Raw genomic sequence first — 18,674 nt, 5'->3', positions numbered from 1 at the left:
TATCACACCCAATATTTACTTTTTCTGTCCACTCATTTGCTGCTACACTGCAGACTTCTGAGGTCAATTTTTGTTTCTTTTTCACTGCCTTCCAGCACACAGATTACTGTTATGTGCACATTCACAGATTTGCAGATGCAGAAGTATTCTTCACTGATCATGTTTAAACTTTTTGATTCCGTACACACCCAATATTATAAGCCTGTAAAAGAGGCACTCTAATTCGATAATAACCAAATGGCCACTTAATTGACTTTACAGCAAAAAGTTGTGGGTGGTACAGCTTAAGGTTGTGCTCTTCTTCACAGACAGATCTCTAGATTCATAAACCAATTTTCAGTAACCCTGCCGAAACATGTTTTGAAACTCTAATTGTTTTGTTTACAAATATTGATGTTTATGAACAGGGCAAAAACTCTCCAAACCATGCCAAGAAGGTTATGCATTGGCTGATGATTGGCTTGGACAAATTATTTGAGTCTTTACTACGATGTAGACATAAAGGCTTTATAAATTGCAGCATGTAGCTTTAAACTGCATGCCCTCAGTCAAGAGGTGAGTAGAATCTCCTTAATATTATGCATCTGGCAAGAGCTGTGGTCCTGTGGTGGATCAGATAGACATGCAAATGTGTCAGTGACAGCCCTAGCGTGGGGGAAGCACAGATGGGCAGAAGGCCGATCTAAGTCCCTCCTGTGACTCAGTCAGTGTCACACACATACACATACACAGCCTGGCAAAGTGCTCCATGAGCAAACTGGCACTGTAGAAGAATCAAGTACATATTTATATGCATGTTTATACATATTTATCTCCTGGTATCTTGACTAAACATGCATGTGTAATCAAATAATGTGGGTTTATAACTTATTTACACACTTACATGAAAGTTTATGTGTTCTTATGCATCTTGAGTGTGTGTAGGTATGTGTTTGTCCATATTCTAAAATCGTTAGTAATTTTGCGGTTGTGTATTGGTCTGCACGTTTGTGTGTGTGTGTGTGTTTGTGTGTATGCGGCTGCTTATGCATGCACTGTGTGCATGTCAGCACATTCTGAAAGGCTGTCTAAGTCAGTCAGTTTGTGTGATAGGCATAGCATGTTGTGTGTTTGTGTGTGTGTGTGAGGGAGGACCAGGGTGTGTGGCCTGCTTTCCTCCCTGTACAGATGAATCATGACAGCTGCAGGAATGTGCTCCACTCATCATTTGTGCCCTGACTACAGAAGCAGCCTCTCACTTCCCAATACCTTTACAGGAAGAACAGAGCCTACTGTTTATATTTACATAACTGCAACAGCAGCTAAAATGTTCCAGGGCTGCAGGGCAACATTAGTGTGTGTGTGTGTGTGTGTGTGTGTATGTGTGTGTGTGTGCGTACATACATGTATGCGTGTATGCTGATGAGGTCCAGTTACCTCAGCTATTATCAGCTTTCAAGATAATTGTTATTGTACATTGTGTATAATAATATTAAAACCAACTTGCTGTGCATATTAAGCAAAAATCACAAAAACATGGCTCCACAGAAAGCTGCAAAGAACATGACTTATAAACACTGTCTAAAGTATATCCGTCTTCAAAAGAAGTACAAAAAGTCTTCATCTGTTGGTAAATTTGATTATGGATGAAAAAGCACACACTGGTAAACAACAGTGGTACACAGACACTGAAAGAATGAAATACTTCATGTCTCTACTTATCCTACACATGCACAAACATGCAGGTGATTATATTTCGGTCAGTTCCTCTCCTACTCTGTTTTTATGTACAGTACTGTGCAAAAGTCAGTAATAGTCTCTTTGTTAATTTAATTTCCGGTCAAAATGCCCATCAAGTACTTCAGTTTTTCAGTTCCCAGTGTCAGAAAAAAGCAATTAATATATTCAACAGAAAAATTACACAAAAGCTATCAAAATGCAATCTGTCCACTCTTATGTGCACTACACTGTCAATTTAACTTCCCCATCCTTCTTAAAATCAGTTACAGCTGTGTCCTCCCAAACAAAGAAGTCATTGACATTACATTCCCTTTCAAAAAGACACTAACATTCACACAAGCAAAAACTGTAGTTCAAAAAATGATTAAAAGAGAAAAATGGTTCTACTAACAACCATACCAGACCTGTTAGAACACTAAACTGTCACTGTCAGATAAACAGTCCTTAAAGCTTTCATTTTTGAGAGACAGGAGAAGAACAAGCTTCAGATCTGAAAAAAGAAGACAACATGCTGTAGAACACTGACATTGGACATCTGAGACGGAATAAGGTTTTATGGACTGATGAGCCTAAATTTGCAAATGAGACTACTGAAACCAAAGACTGAACTTTGGAGGTGTGTTTAACTAAAAGCAAGTCTTCTGAAAAGAACAGAAGCTCTGATAAAGGCAAAGTGTGAACACACTAACAACTGCAAGGTTATATGATATCATATTTATTTATTAATGCATCTGTGTATTTTTCTGTAAATATGTTTTCTGCTTTTTCTTCTGAAAAATGAATAACTTTTACTCAATAGTCGTTTTGACAGGAAATTAAATAAAGGCCCAGTACACAGTACCAGAGTGAAAATTCTTCCTAAAGCCACCTTTTTTGTTCAGTATAAAAGTCTGAACATTATTTGTTGAAAACAATAACTATAAAGCACAGTTACTGCCACACTGTAAGAGGAGTACAACAAAACAGACTGTGCAACACAGACACACTGCTGAGATGATACCCATCTCAGACAGCAAGTCAGAGCACATCAGCACAGTCACAGACGAAGCCTGGCACAGAAAGTACACAGAAATATCTCGATTTGGTGTATATGGGTTGGTAAAGTATGACGACTTATGCATGACTAAAATTACATACAATGAGTATGTTGCTGAAGAGGGAATACTGAAGGTTAACACATGTATAGGCTACTATGTGCTGAAAGGGAAAAGCCATCAGACATACAGTACCAGTCAAAAGCTTGGATACGCCTACTTATTGAAAGGTTTTCCTTATTTCTTTTTTTTATATTGTGGAATAATAGTGGTGACATTAAAACTATGTAATAACACATACAGAATTATTTAGTGATCAAAAAGTATTTTATATTTTATATATTATATATGAGTATATAAACACAGGTCACTTTATTAAGTACACCACCTTTGTATCTATACTTACCATATAGGTGCACTTTGTAGTTCTACAATTAGATTGTTTCTCTGCATAACTTTGTTAGCCTTCCTTTAACCCTTTGGTCAGGACCCCCACAGAACCACCACCGAGCAGGGATTATTTGCGTGGTGGATCATTTTCAGTGCTGCAGTGATGTTAACATGGGAATGACACTTTAGTAGGTATGTGAGCTGCACAGAGTGGATCAGACACAGCACAGCTGCTGGAGTTCTTAAACTCCTCAATGTCACTTCTTGATTGAGAATAGTTCATCAACTAAAAATATCCACCAAAGCATATTGCAGACAGAAACTGACCAAACTTCGTAGAAATACAAAGTGCACTTATAAGTTAAGTGGACCTGACCAAATTGACAATGAGTGTAGATAAAGCTAGGTAATAAAGTGACCAGTAAGCTTTTATTTTGGTTTCTAAAATGTAGCCACCCTTTGCCTGTGCATACTTTTGACATTCTTTTAAACAGCTTCATGAGTATCCACCTTGGATGCTTCTCCAGCATTCTTGAAGAACTTCCAGATCAGCTGAAAACATTTAGGCTGCTGAAAAAATATGTTTTAAATTTTAAAATAAATTGGTTGGGAAATAAACTTGTACAAACACATCAACTTAACTATTTATATTCTGCTTAGAAACAAATATCAAGCATTTAAGCATAATACAGGATGTGTCATTTTTTTAATCAGATACAGCTGCTCTTTTTCAGGATAAGAGTTTCAAGGAAACAGGATTAGTACCTTTTGAGAAAGTAGGTCAAAATAAGTCAAAAGGACCTATAAAATGTACTCATGGTGTAGCTTCAAATATTGCACACAGACCTGAATAATTCACAGATTTGCTAAAAAATAGTAATAAAACCTAAACTCTGCAAAAATAATTTTGAAAACTGATTGAAACATCAGATTGCTAAGATGACACAAAAACACACTCTATATATTCTTGTTTTGTATGAATTTGCTAACATGAAAGCAGTTGATTTAAATTAAAAAATCTTAATGTTGTATTCATACCTAGGTAATATTTCAGCTTAGTTCAGTCATTCTGTAAACTCAATATTTAAGATGCAGTTTACAGCCTAATGGGGCAAACTTTAAAAATTCTTAACTAAAAAAACTTAACTAAAATTAGGAGGACAGTTTTAAGATTTTGCATTGCACTGAGACAGTCCCTCAGTGAGTTAGCTTGGAATAACTCACAAGTGTTTAGATCAAAATTTCTTTAAGCTTATGAAAAAAAAAAACCTGTCAGGTGTGTCCAAACTCTTGACTGGAAGGGTAAAGCCATCACTATCATGTAACTCAAGAGGTGCAGCCTCTCACAGCCCAGCTGTGTCCAGATAAGTCCAGCTAAGCCTCACCCTTCTCACCCTGCTGCTTTCTATAATATGCACATCTGCCTTTCCGTATATCTGCCAAACAGGTGGAATACACAGCCACCGTGCACTGTGCAGCCTCCTGCAGTGACGGTGGAGGTGGGGGGATGTGGGGTTGTGGAAGAGCGTAGGGGAGGGGGTGACTGTCAGTTTAGCTGTCTAGGCTAGTCTAGGCAAGGCAGAGCAAGAAGCAGTGGGTTAGTAGGGTTAGTACCTGCCAGAGTACGGGACCAGGCTTTGGCACAGGGCAGGCGGGGCGGGGCCGCAGCCCACATCCCCTGACCCCCCTCTGCACAGGTGGGGGGAGGGAGGGCTGGTTTCCCCAAGATGTTTGTGGATGACACTGTAAATGGGCTCGGCCCTAGTGGGGGTACAGAAATCACACAGTGAATGGGGCTGGCTAAGACACACAGAGACAGCAAAAACAGAGACAGACACAGGAAAATGTACTGCACATACATACATGCACACAGACAGAGACAGACACGCACGCATGCGTCAGTGAAGATGCATTCATCTTATTCAGTAGAAGGGGCTGGAGGGCTCTCATGTCCCCGTACTGGATAGCAGCAGGTTGGGGCTGGACCAACTCACAAGCTCCATGCTGTATTCGCTGTGAGACTGATCTCATGCCCAAGAAATGATGGACAGTTTTTACACACTTAAAGGCTGAATCTTTAACTGTCTATGACGTTTGACCCAGTGTAGAATCACCTCTTGTCCAGGAGTGTTTGCTCCGCTTGTACAGGCCTAAAGAGACTTGCTTGCTCACATGTTTCCATTTAGGCCATGTCCACAAACACGCCACCACACAGAGAGGCATAACACAGAGACATCATAGACGTTCCTCAGCCCACACCCTCCACCTACTCGAAAAAGTTTGTTTGTTCTCTTTAGTTCCATCTTTGCCCAGTTATATCATAACATGTGATGTGAACTCTGTGAGTCAAATATAATCAAAGGAAATTAAACAGATAAAGCAAAATATAGAAAAATAAAAAAGTGATAATCATGTGTAATACATGGCAAATTCCCATCTTGATAAAACACAGTAATACATGCGTGCACTGATTTTTTTGACACTGTGTGAGTTGTTTTATAAACATCAATTCCAAAAAGTTGGGATAGTATGTGAAATGCTAATAAAAGCAGAAAACAGTAAGTAGTAAATTCTGTTTGACCTGTATTAAATAGAAAATGTTAAAAACATTGTATTTGATCTTATTAACCTGTTAGTTTTTAAGTGTTTTTTTTATTTTTTTAATGTAAAAATATGCTCAATCCAAATTTACTGCTTGCAAAATATTCACACTTACTAATCATTTAGGAACTGAAGACACCAATTGACCCAATTTTGAAAGCAGAATTTTTTTGCAATTCATCTGTTATATAAGCCCTCAGCTGTGCAACCATACAGGTCCTTGTCATATTTTACACTTTATAACTGACCACACGTTTCCAGTGGGGAGATGTTTTTATTACAGGCAGGCCAGTCTAGTACCCGCACTCTCTGACTACACAGCTGTACAGTTGTAACTCATGCAGAATGTGGCTTAGTGTTGTCACGTTCAAAAAAGCATGGAAGTTGCTGAACGTTGTCTAGAACAGGCCTGCTGCCCTGCACTTTTGAGTGCTTTTCCTGCTTTAACACAGGCATTTTAACTCAATAATGGGATGTTAATAAGCTGATTCATTGGAACAGGTGTATTGAGAGCAGGGAATATGAAAGGTGAACTCTTCAGACCACAACACGCGTTTGCACTGTCCATCAGCCCATTTTAGATGAGCCCAGAGAAGTCGGCAGCGTTTCAGTATGTTGGTGACATATTGCTTTTGCTACACATAGTACAGTCTTAATTTACATTTGTGGATGCAGCAATAAAACATATTTATTAAGTTTTTCTGTGCCCATCTGGTGATATGCATCAGAGTAGCATGCCAGGTTTTAATGCAGTGTCATCTAAGGAATCGGCCCTTCAGTTGTGGTTTTTGGCCTTCTTTGTTCTTTTAATGATATGATGCATTATAGAGGGTGAAACATCTAGAACTCTTGCAATCACTCATTAAGAACCTTTGTTCTTAAACTGTTGGATAATTTATTGACAGGGTTTTGCTCCTTTTATTCCTAAACATGACTGCATGACCTGCTTAGGATGCCTTTTGTACATTTCACAATGTTCTTCTTAAACTGCCCTGTCCTATATTTTTTTTTATAATGTTGCAGGCATCAATTCCAGAATGAGCATATATTTAGAAGAAACAATGAGGTTCATAAGGTATTATGAGGTTCATAAGGTATTATGAGGTTCATAAGGTATTACATTAAATGTCTTGACTGTTTTTGATTAGTACAGGTCAAAGTGGATTTACAAATCACTGCTTCCTGATTTTATTTGCGTTTCACATACTGCTTTCCTTTTTGGAATTAAGGTTTGTATTTCATAGTGGAGCGAATTTGTGAAGGCGGAGAACTGACCTAGTGAAGTCGTCCTCCCCCAGCATGTGCCGTGGCACTGGGGAGTAACGTGACGGGGTGACCTGCGGAGGCTGGTACACGGGCTTGGGCTCCATGGCTCCCATGTATGCCATGCTGGAGTTGTGGCTGACGTGGTTATCCACCATGGTGGGGAAGGCTGGGGGGAGGGCGAGACCAGTAGAAGGAAAAAGAGAGATGATTAGTCCTGAAGTGGTTAACGCCGGGTGGAAATGTCTGTGAATTGTGTATATGTGTGTAAATGTGTGAGAGAAAGAGTGCGAATGCAAGTGTTTGAGCCTGGTTGGTGCTTGGCAGAGTGTTTAGGTGTGACTCCACACAGATTTGTGTGCGCCTCCTCACTCAGCAGGAGAGTGAGAGGAGGGCTGTGTGTGGAGCAGCACAGTGGGCAGCACTGCAGCATGTGGGAGTCTGAGAACAGAGCAGTGCGCCCACCGCTACAGCACCGCATTGTTACAAAACTGCACGAGCATAGCAGCCTCTACGGCAAAGCACTTCTCTACTTCTTAAGCTGTGAATAGCATGGATCATCTATGGGCAGCATGTTGAGTTTTATCACTTTACTGTTCTATTTTACATATTGCAGTTCACTCTGAGGATCAAAGCTGCAGTCTTAATAAGTCAAATTTACAGTTTTCTCCTTACACCAAATGTAGTTTGGCGTCTAAGGTTTGCTATGAGGCTAATGTAGCTGACAAGTAAAGGAAGCTTAAATTCCACCATGTATCATCATGTAAACTGCATGTCTGAATCTTCACACATTTGCCTCAAACTGCATGGAGCTGTATGGAGCTATTACGTAATCACAACTACACTTGCATGCGTGGTTTCTGACCCTGTAGGATAAACTGTCGTCTATTAAAATGAACAAAATATGTTGCACAGCCAAAACCAGTAGTAGCAGCCCACTTGAATCCTGATTTTCATGTATACTTTTTTTGTCCATTTTCATCAGGCCCACATCATGTGGGGGGTGGGTTTCCAAGGATAGGCTTAGACCGCACTTGGAAGACACTAAGCCCCCCTACCCAGACCTGCCAGAGCTGTGTCAGAGAACAGTAAACTTTTATTATTATTATTTATGATATACACATCTGATTTGTTTTTTTTTTTTTTGGTGAATTTTGTCAAAGTCATGACACTCTCTGTGTCATTCCTAATTGTACCCAAGCTCTGCCATATTTTCTTATCCCTCCAATCACTGCTCAACAGCCTTTGCTATTCACTATTACCTCGGTCAAGATTTAGGTTCTTTAGCCAGAGTTTCACGGTAACATATTTTACATCTGAAGCTCCAGATATGGTCAAATTATATTTCTAGGGAACAAGTAAAAGGGAGACCTGATAGCTCGAAAAAGTGGAGTGTTTTTTCTACTCTTTTATCAAAACCAAAAACAAATTAAAAAAATGTCAGCTTGAGTTGCTGCATCATCGTTGTTGTTGTTGTAGTCTTGGGTCAATCAATTTGGCACCTACAACACTCCTTTACTTAAATAACTAGGCTATAATAGGCTACGCAGAATGTCAAAGCAAAGGTCTACTTTCATGTGTTGAGTAATCAAACGTAAGATAAATGGTTCATAAACATTTCATGCCCCGCATGGCAATATGCATTAGCCTAGGACGTTTCACTGTTTAGGAAGTTAACTTGGCTGGTATTGTTTGTTGCTGACTCAGATTTTGTGAATTTTTCACCAAACAATTACATTCAGATGCAGAAAATATGCTTTTGTGTCAGAGTTGGTGTTGCAGAGCATGATGTAAGTCTGAGTGGTCCAGCAAAAGGAGGTACGTACTGCTGGAGTAGTCCGGAGGAGCATACATGTCATTGAGGTGTACAGGTCCTGGCTTAGCCACTTTCAAATAGACCATGTCTGAAGTGTTTTTCAATGCAGCTACGGCCTCTTCATGACGCACGTCCTGCAGGACGATGTTATTCACCTACACATGCACACAAACACAACCACACACACACACATCATACAGGTCGGTCACTGGAGGGTGACTCCAGGAGGCTTGACACTGTGTTTGAGGTAATAGGAAGGAAACTGCCACGGAGAGGTGGCCGGATGGCCCTCGGCACGGTTTTCATTCTCCTGCCTTGCACTGCTCCACCATGAAGGGAAGGAGATTAAAAGCGGAAACCAGTTAAAGGCAGTGTGTTCTTTCCTTTCTGTATTTTAGTCAATTTAGTCAGTTAATTACATGGGCACATTAAGCTGAAAACCTGATCATATATATGATACTGCAAGTCATTTTGTGAGGAGAACTACATAAATCATAATATTTACATTCTGCTGTAAAGAGCTGGCAACCGAATAGGAGAGATGCAATATTTTTGGCAAGTGCATGGACATTTTGCATGCCTCCATGATGGCAGTCATAACTGATGACTGGGACATTATTTATGACAGTCCTGACATTATTGTGCAGAAGTCAGAGACCACCCTTCGTTTTTTTTCCATTAAGTACAAGATATTTATTTTTACAAGATATTTTTGAGGAGATAAAAGATAAGATAGAAAATAAGTGAAAAAAACGATTAAAACATATAGAAAAATTGGTACACTTAACAACTGTGTAAGATAAAAAAAGGAGAAAATCTGCATCAAATAACTAAGCTCCTAGTAAACAACACACCAGAACGATTACTTTGTCTGTGCGAAGCAGAAAATGCAACCAAATCCTAAGACTGAACATTAGAGGTATGAAAAAACTATCCCTGCAGATTTCTTTAAAAAACTGAAAGCAAGTCTTCCGAAAAGAATGGAAGGTATAACAAAGACAACGGGTGGGCACACTAAATACTGAAAAATCTGATATTATATTTGATTGTTGAGGCTTTCTTTTCCCGACGTTGAAAAATGAATAATTTGTATGTAACGGCCATTTTGACTGAAAATTATTTATTTGATTCTTTTTTAACTTTTGCACAGTACTATATATTGTCCAGCACTAGTGTTGAGTGGGGGAGAGCTTACAGCCAGGAGACGATCGCCTGTCTGCAGCCTTCCATCTTTCTGTGCAGCCCCGCCTTCAATGATCTTTGTGATATAGATGCTGTTGTCTCCAGGAATGTGCTGGTTGCCAATACCCCCGGCAATGCTGAAGCCCAGGCCTGCAAAACAATGTGAAATTAACAAATGAGAAAGATATTAGGATGGTGGTCTGACGCTAGACTAGTTAGTGTAAGAATGATTCAGTTCTCAACAGACCAAAATTCATTACTGTTAAATAATTTAACATAGTTACATTAGTGATACGTTGCATAATGTCACTCTAAAAGGGTGTGTTCATGTGCACGGGTACATTTGTATTTGCTCAAACCTTTAGGCCCTTTGAGTAGGTTGACCTCCAGGATGGTCTCAGGTGGAGCCTGTCTCCTGCGCACCAGCAACCGAACCACAGGCCCTGCCTCCTTCAGAGCCTCCACAGCCCGGCTGTGCACCACTTCTGACACATCCACCTCATTCACCCGCAACACACAGTCATTCACCCTGACAAACATACAGAGCATAGATTGCAAATTCACAATTCAACTGCGCACATACACTAGCCTTGTCAATCACAGTAACACATGACAAACCTGTCAAATAACAGCCTTACGGGTAATATATATACTGGGTACAACATTAGAAGGCTTCATTACACACATTTTCTTCACAGATTAACAAATATGCCCCTAGTTTAACTGCCTGCAATCCAGTTAAGAGGCCTTAAAAAATAAAATATATTAGCTACACAAAATGATGGAAATGCTACCTGAAAAAGGGAGCTTTTCAAAGCAACATGCTAGGCATGTGCCAACATAAACATTTAATAGCATAATAATTCAGGGTATCTGCACTTTTTTTAAGGGACTTTAGACGTTTAAGACCTCTACACGGAAAAAATAATCCCATTACTGCAGCAAAGGAAATCAATAAACTACAGTACAGTATGCACTGTTATTGAGTTTTATTGAAATTGAATAACAGAAATATTCAGTACACATTAGGTAACACGACTTCCTTCTCATTAACGAAAATAAAACTGGTGGTAGACCGGACAGATTTGCAGTGGACAAATCACCTTTAGTAGAAACAGTCAAAGTAGCCCTCAAATCAGAAGCTGGATAAACACCTTCTTCTTCTAATTTAATATGCAGATCACAGCCATACAAGGCATACTATCACCACCTACAAAGCGGAGTGTACGCTACCTATATAACATGCAAACAAATAGGCTGTGTTTGAAATAGCCTACTACATACTGCTCGCGTACTGATTCTGCCCAAAAGTTGTAAATAGTATGCAGAATGACCAGCATGAACTTCTCCAGTACACCAAAGATACTTGGATGATGTGCTGCTCCGGCAAAATATTCCGGCACACTGCCAGAGCGTGACATACTGCACCTCAAAATGCAACACGGCCATTCTGGGAGGATGTAACCACTGACATAACCACCTGGATATTTTGAATAGCCCTGGATTCAGCCTTTCTTCTATACATTAAAAACAGCAAAATGAAAGAAATTTGACCAAATGCTGCTGCACCTAGTGCCTCACTGAAGCCACATCAGCTTTCTCTGCATATTGTGAGGTGGGTTTGCTTACTTTGTCTATTTAAAAGTTAACAACGACTTACCCTCTTTCATGGTAAGGGGTCTCTTTTAGAAGTCACACAGACACATCTCTTGACCAAAATATAAACAATATAAAGCAACGGTTGCTAAGCAGTGATTGGAGGGCTGATGAAAATGGGGCGGGTCTTGAGATGATTCTGATTGGCTTAGTCCCTGATGTTGGCAGTCTTGTCGCACCTCTGTCCTGTAATACGGCACATGGCTTGTACTGTACTGTATACTACTGATGAAGAGCAGTATGCAGTATTCATTGTATACTGATGCAATATACAGTATACAGTACACAGTATGCGAACACAACCATACTGTAGGTATAGGCAAAGGCTTCATGTATCCTCTCTGGTTTAGGGCACATTGTGCTGCATTATGGGATCATTCTGCCATGCTGACAGAGTTTCGTTCAATACTCGCATTGTGAGAGCTTAAAGAGATTTTTGTTTTATTGTGGCTTTATTTGGTGAGACCATAAGTTACAGAACAGCCAATATCAAGGAACGCAGGTAGAAAAGTTAGATCCATGATGGTTGATTCCCCCTCAAAACACTGCCTCACATTCAAGCCCTATTGGACAGTGCAGAAAGGGTCATTTTTGTGGGTCAATTTAGGGTCAATATTTTTGAATATCCCGTTATACCTTATTATTGAATAACAGCACATAACTACAACATTCACATACTTCTTATTCATTTTAGTACTAATACCTTCTTGTACAAGTTGTACAAAGTTTTTTAAATACAGAGAATAAAGAGAATATTTAAAAAAACTTTGTACAACTTGTACAAGAAGGTATTAGTACTAAAATGAATAAGAAGTATGTGAATGTTGTATTTTTTTTTTTCTAAAGCAACATAAGACATCTAATACTTGAAGTGAGCAAAAATGAGTAATTGGACACAAACTGCAGTAGCACCAGCTACTAAAAAATTATAATGAATCAAAAGCTAAGGCTAATTTCAAAGAGGGCAGCGTTTCTAAGGAGGGAGGAAAGTGGTTAAAATGCGACATTCTCTGACAGACATTAGTTGCTAAAAATACTAAATGAGGGCCTAAAAATGCCCACAGAAGCCAATTTAAACCATCTTGACGTGATCTAAACCATAACTGTGCATTATTAGCTTCACAAAGCTGAAAAGTACTAGAAGTCTTCCAAATCAATTGTAACCACATAACCTGTTAGTAATTGGAGTGCTGGAAGAAGCAAATGGCTAGATGAGTCATGTTTTACTCTTTATTTCTACAACTGGATATGTTTTTTTTTTTTTTGTCCGAGGGAGCCCTATCTGGGCAACTTGATAGTGTGTAGGTTCTTGAAGTTTTGTTCAATTTACCACTAGAAATAGTTCTGAAAGGGTGATAATAATACTGTGATACTGGAGCTCAGGTTGTATGATGCATTATTTATCTGAAACATGACAGGTAGGTACTGGGAGTGTAATGGTACACAAAATTAAAAACCTGATTTATTTCTGAATGTGTCTTGCATTCATATGCTCATATTCATACGACTATGCACACAGTTTAAACGCTTGCACGCTAGGGGCATAATAATGTACATAGCATCAGGTTTCATACTATGTTTAATTTCAAGGTCAAGATTTAATTAGATTTTCAGTATCTGCATGTAAAAATGATTCTACACAGCTCTAACTGTACACTACACTGATTGGTTTGGCTCAGTTAAATACAAATTCTCAGACTGTGTCTGTCAATGTCCGTTGTTTAGCCCTTTAACAAAATAAATCATAAAAATCACAACCCCTAGAAGTTATAAATGGAGTTATGGAATGACTAAAGTTTAAGGGGTGGACTGTTCCTGAAACCTCTCCTCCTTCCAATGCAATCCCATAAATACCTTTCGTTTCCCATGATGAAGTTTTTGAAATCCCCACCACCACCCCACCTCCTTTCTGTTTCTCAGGTCTATCTGTCAGTCCTACCAATGTCCAAAAGGGAGCATCTGGCCTTTTAGCTCCAAGCAGAAGCCACCTAGAATTCAAAGTTCTCTGAGTTCTCTCCCTTCTCTCATACCACCACCATGGCCTGACCTCACAAGCTTATAAAAAGTCCAGTCATTTGAACATGGGAGCATGCATAACATACGCCCCTCCCCCTCCCAGCCCACTGACAGTATGCACACAGATGCCTTTTGATCACTGACAGTGGTTGATAATGATGATAAATGAAAGACCCTCAGAAGAAACACAGTCAATTTTGATGCACATTTCAAATTCGATTTTCCAATATGTACTAAAATCGTTAGACCCTCAGTAAGTATGCAGCTCATTATGAAATTAAGGGTTGTATGTATATTTCCATATCTGACATGTTTTTGTTGCAGTGCCTTTAAGACTGGTGTATGTAAATGAGCTCTGCACTGATTGCTGCCCTGTATTTTGCCTGAAATGCTGAAACATTCCTTCTTTACTCTATCTTTATTGTGAAAGGGTGAGGCTAATCAGCTGTAGGCTTGACTAGGTGGATATATTTATAAGGGTTGGTTTTTATGACATTACAAAAAATGATGAATTGAAAACAGCCTGTTTTTGCAGCTCAGTTTCCATATATGGCTCATACAGACTGGGGAGTGAGTGGTACATTTTGATACTTTAACAGTGTTTATATACTGCTTTAAACTCTTTTATTCAAAAAGCAAGACATTTTGTTTTTCCATGAAACTGTCCTTTAAAAGACACACAAACAGAAAATCTGATGAAACTTACTAGGATACTAAAGAATTAGGACAGTGGTTCTTGGGCAGTAGTTTACTAGGGCAGTGTGAGGTAAGCACAGAAAGCACAGGAAAGCATGACAGAGCAGAGAGAGTGTGGACTCACCCCAGTCTTCCATCCATGGCTGCTGCACCTCCAGGGATGATCTTAGTGATAAAGATTCCTGGATCATCAGGGATGTGTGGATTATCAATCCCTCCAGCAATACTGAAGCCAAGCCCAGAGTTGCCCTGTTGTATTGCAGGACAGGTGTTATACACAAGAACATACATAACCAGCATTCATAACAGGTCCTCAGGCATTTCAAACATATGTGGTTAGGAGATGAACACAAAAGCCTTTTCCTTAAAAGAAAAAATATCTTTCTAAGAGACATTCCATAAGTCTTTGTTCATTTATATGAAATCTCAGGCATATGGATAGCTTTTGAGATGGATGAAAGAAAGAACCTTTGCACTATACAAGGATTTGTGTTGCTCAAACACAAAAAAACCCTTAGAAATGTATTTGTTACACTAGTCCTTCATTGGTTCTCTCATTCTCCCACTGTTGTTCCACCCATTACTCCTTTCATCCACCCTCCCCTTTTCTTTTGAATCTAAAGCTGTGGATTGAGACTCGATGGTCTATCAGGCACGTCAGAGATGGGCCCCAAAAGAAGACAGCTGAGAAAAGATTTCACTTTATTATTTTCTATAATTAATGAGTAACAGTCGTAGCAAATTAGGACAGAGGGAGGCTGAGGTGTCCCAGCCAGAGGCTCCTGAGCCAGAGTGAGCACGCTGGGTCCCACTGCCAAATGTTACACACCCACGGACCTTTTAACGTGTGATCCTACATAGTTTATTTAGGCCTCAGCATGCAGAAATGCCACTTAGCGGAGGAGCAGCCCTGCAATTATCCTGAAAGCCCAGAGATGCATCCAGACCTGTGGGAGGACGAAGGCCCACAGAGCTCTGCCAATGCGCTGACCCTTCTCCACCAGCTAGCGCTGTTTCATGGATGCTATATACTGCCTGATTAAAACTACATGACTTTGCTTTATACAAGATGGAGGAATGCAGAGAGAGCCCAGGCCCTATAAAAGCTATTTATTCACTCGGGTCTCACTGTTTAACGCTCACTTAAAAATAGGCTCTTCTTGGGAACACATTGTCTTATGTAGTCAGATGCAGCACTGGAATTTAAATGAATTATGAGTGTAGAAGGACTGTGGTGATTTGTAAGCATTTGCTTATTGAGAAGCCATTTCACTGCGGTGTCTCCTGTTTCATCCTGAGAACACTATTTATTGCCATCTAGTGGCCAGATCTGCACAGGTAGCACATTAGAGAGAGCATGCACAAATGTCAGTGCAGAAACTGCTAAAATAAAAAAAAAGATGTATGCAGTAGCACAATGATATTCACCCTTTCCAAAATGATTTCTTCATATTTGTACATGCCGTCACTCCCATTCACCTGTAATTAGCAAAAGGAGGATTAGTTCATGTACAGTGCTGACATAATTTACTTTAGGCAAAGAAAAAAAATGTTTGAGAGATATCATGACCTTAGACTCAAAAGGGTAAATACTGCCAGCTACATCAATGTACTGTAAACAGTACAGATTTTGCGTAAGTAGATTAGTACTAATGACAGTCTAAAACACTACAAAATCTCACATTAAACCACGCACTCTGTCAATTAGTATAGTCCTTGTTTGTATCTTATTCATCTCAAACACATACAGGAAAGGGCTAGGTCAGACCAAAGGGAATAATTCCACGTGGCAGGCAAGCAGGGACTATTGGAGGTGCACTCAGAGAGACAACAGATACTTACATAAGGGCCTGCATCCAGTGAATCTGCGTTGACAATGATGGGAGGAGGGTTCGCCTGGAAGATAAAGAGATGCGCATTACCTCAGTGTGTGAGGCTGGCTACTCACACATACACACACACACGTGCTGTCAGGGGGTGAGGAGAAAATAAATGCATGCCATGGGAACAGCTAGTGTGCCTCAGTGGAACACGGTACATCATCAGCATGGTGTGATGCCGTAGGGAGAGTAGCGGAAACAGGACTGAAGGTGTTAGGATTACAATGGCCTGTGGTTCTGAGTTGAAGCAAACTGTATCTACAGCAAGAGAGACAAACAACGCTGTGCACAATTCCCCCTGGACTACACAGTATATTCCATTTCTAACATATCTACTTTGAGGTGTTCGCATATGTCAGAAACAGAGATAACGGACACAGTAATGTGTTCAAAATTCAGTACCGTACAGGCTCATATATATATATATACATATATATATATACACATAGACTTTTTTTTTAGTACATTCACAAGGCACCCAATGCTCTGAATGTGAATGAGAAGACACAGACAGATCACAGGCTGATATTAATGCCATTTCACACGCAGACCTTGCTGGATTTCTCGATACTCAGGATGCTGACAGTGCTGCAAAGCAGCTAGAAGCCTCCCAATAGACATTTTAAACCTTACTATGTGACTAAAACTACTATTTGTAGCCCTTACAAAAACGGTACCAATAATGCATTACAATATTTCACTTATATTCCGTAATATATTGTCTGCATATTCAATTTACAAAAAAGGTGAAAAAGGCAAAAACCTTATCATGGAAACTCACTAACTGAAAGAGGTGCTTAAATGGTATATCTGCTAAATCTGTGGATCATTCCACAAAGCTAATTTATGACCGATGCACTTGGAAAAAAGAAACAAAAACCAAAACCATTTACAAGTGAAGGCAAAAACTTTCATATACTTTTCATGTAAGTTAATGTAAAAAGATTTAATTGCAAGGAAATTTGGAGCATTTCTACTGACCCACTCATTGTGAAATTTTCAAGGGCAGCTGCTGCACTGATATGATGTAGAAAAATACAAAGTGGAAAAAAAATGGAGATTTTTTTTGTTTTGTTTTATTTATTTTAGTTATTTTATTTATAGCAATGATATTCTTGTTAGAGGTGGGCGATATGGCGAAAAATATAGTATTAAAAAATATTTTCAGAAATTTTTAGAATACATTATATGCATTTAAGTAGGGTTTTTTTCTTTTGAATCAAAGGAAGCCTTTTACAGCACTTTTCCTGCCCCCAACTGGCTGACATGATAGTGCATCTGTTCTTCTTGAAGAATCGTTCAATTTTCCAATAATCCATTCCAAACCTGCACAGCAGCATTCCAAGAAGGAACTGAAACCACTCTGAAGATTTAAGGAACCCCCTAATTCATTATTGCTGATATAACCGTATGTTGCTTGGTGTTTCCATTATTTTCCTATCCCCTGCAAATGTTAATCTGCTTATTGTTCTTGGAATCTACAGCTCTCAATTTCGCATTATTTTGATTGCCATCATGCTATCATGAGCCGTATTTTGCAGTAACTAAACTCTCCACTATTCGCAAAATACCGCAAATACCGCAAATACCACCAGACAGCACCACAGCAGTATGTAAAGTACAGCGATAGATCACAGACAGTCACACTTTAGATTCTCTCCCATTTTCATTGCCATTGTAGCTTTATAATAACAGCTGCTGAATTATTTCTCTGCTTCACTCACAGCTGAAAAGAGCAGATGGAGTACGAGCTTTTCTTCTGTCACAGGTTCCATTTTCACCTGACTCTTCCTGCTTCCAGACAGAGCCTTGCAGGTACAGCAGGACACGTACAACACAGCCTGTTCTTCCCAAGATGACGCACTTCATAAACCACTAACACACATCCTGCCTTATTATCTAGTTACTGCTTATCTTTCAGTTCAGCCATAAATTACTTTGTATTCAAACAATATTGTCTCATATGGTAACCTTTTAATTAAAAAGAGAATCGTTGTTATAAGTGTGTATTATAAGTGTGAATTTCTTTCTTGTGTCTTTTAGTAAATACGTCAGAAACATAAAAATCAGCTATTGAGTACAAATTTATATCATTTTAAAGCCTGAATCAGTGTTTGTAGCAAGTAAATGTGGTACTTTACCACTACAACCTGAAACACTAAGAAGGGAGGGAGATACCCTACTAAAGTTCATGAGCTGAGATCTGAATGAACCAAGTGTGGTCAATGACACAGTGAGGTAGGGCTGGGCAATAAGTCAATATGTATCATTATGGATATCATCAGTACTTAAAGAACACTGATCAACTGCATGTTTCATTACAAAGAGAGCATTATAAGTCCTGTTTAATCGGAATTTGTGCAGTGCTGTGCATATTTTATAAAAATAACTGTATGCAAGATGTCAGGAAAGGATGGTGGC

General features: G+C 39.3%; 1 protein-coding gene across 6 annotated transcripts in view; it reads right to left on the bottom strand.

The window, feature by feature from the left end:
* Nucleotides 1-18,674, bottom strand: part of dlg3 (discs, large homolog 3 (Drosophila)) — a 77,781-nt gene that overhangs the window by 32,156 nt on the left and 26,951 nt on the right. For 3 of the 6 annotated variants that reach the window (XM_036569060.1, XM_036569061.1, XM_036569064.1), the window contains exons 2-8: nt 16,216-16,269; nt 15,802-15,852; nt 14,498-14,622; nt 10,365-10,534; nt 10,019-10,155; nt 8,834-8,978; nt 7,020-7,194 (exon numbers count right to left, since the gene is read on the bottom strand). In XM_036569060.1, coding sequence (XP_036424953.1) covers nt 7,020-7,194; nt 8,834-8,978; nt 10,019-10,155; nt 10,365-10,534; nt 14,498-14,622; nt 15,802-15,852; nt 16,216-16,269 — 857 coding nt within the window. Of the gene's footprint in view, nt 1-4,757; nt 4,905-7,019; nt 7,195-8,833; nt 8,979-10,018; nt 10,156-10,364; nt 10,535-14,497; nt 14,623-15,801; nt 15,853-16,215; nt 16,270-18,674 lie in introns of all 6 variants that reach the window. The other 3 variants (XM_036569062.1, XM_036569065.1, XM_036569066.1) reach the window with 2 other exon arrangements.

Source organism: Colossoma macropomum, unplaced genomic scaffold (assembly GCF_904425465.1).
Source record: "Colossoma macropomum unplaced genomic scaffold, Colossoma_macropomum, whole genome shotgun sequence".
Lineage (NCBI taxonomy): Eukaryota > Metazoa > Chordata > Actinopteri > Characiformes > Serrasalmidae > Colossoma > Colossoma macropomum.
Note: the sequence above shows the minus strand (reverse complement) of the source record. Positions and strands in the feature narration are given on the sequence as shown.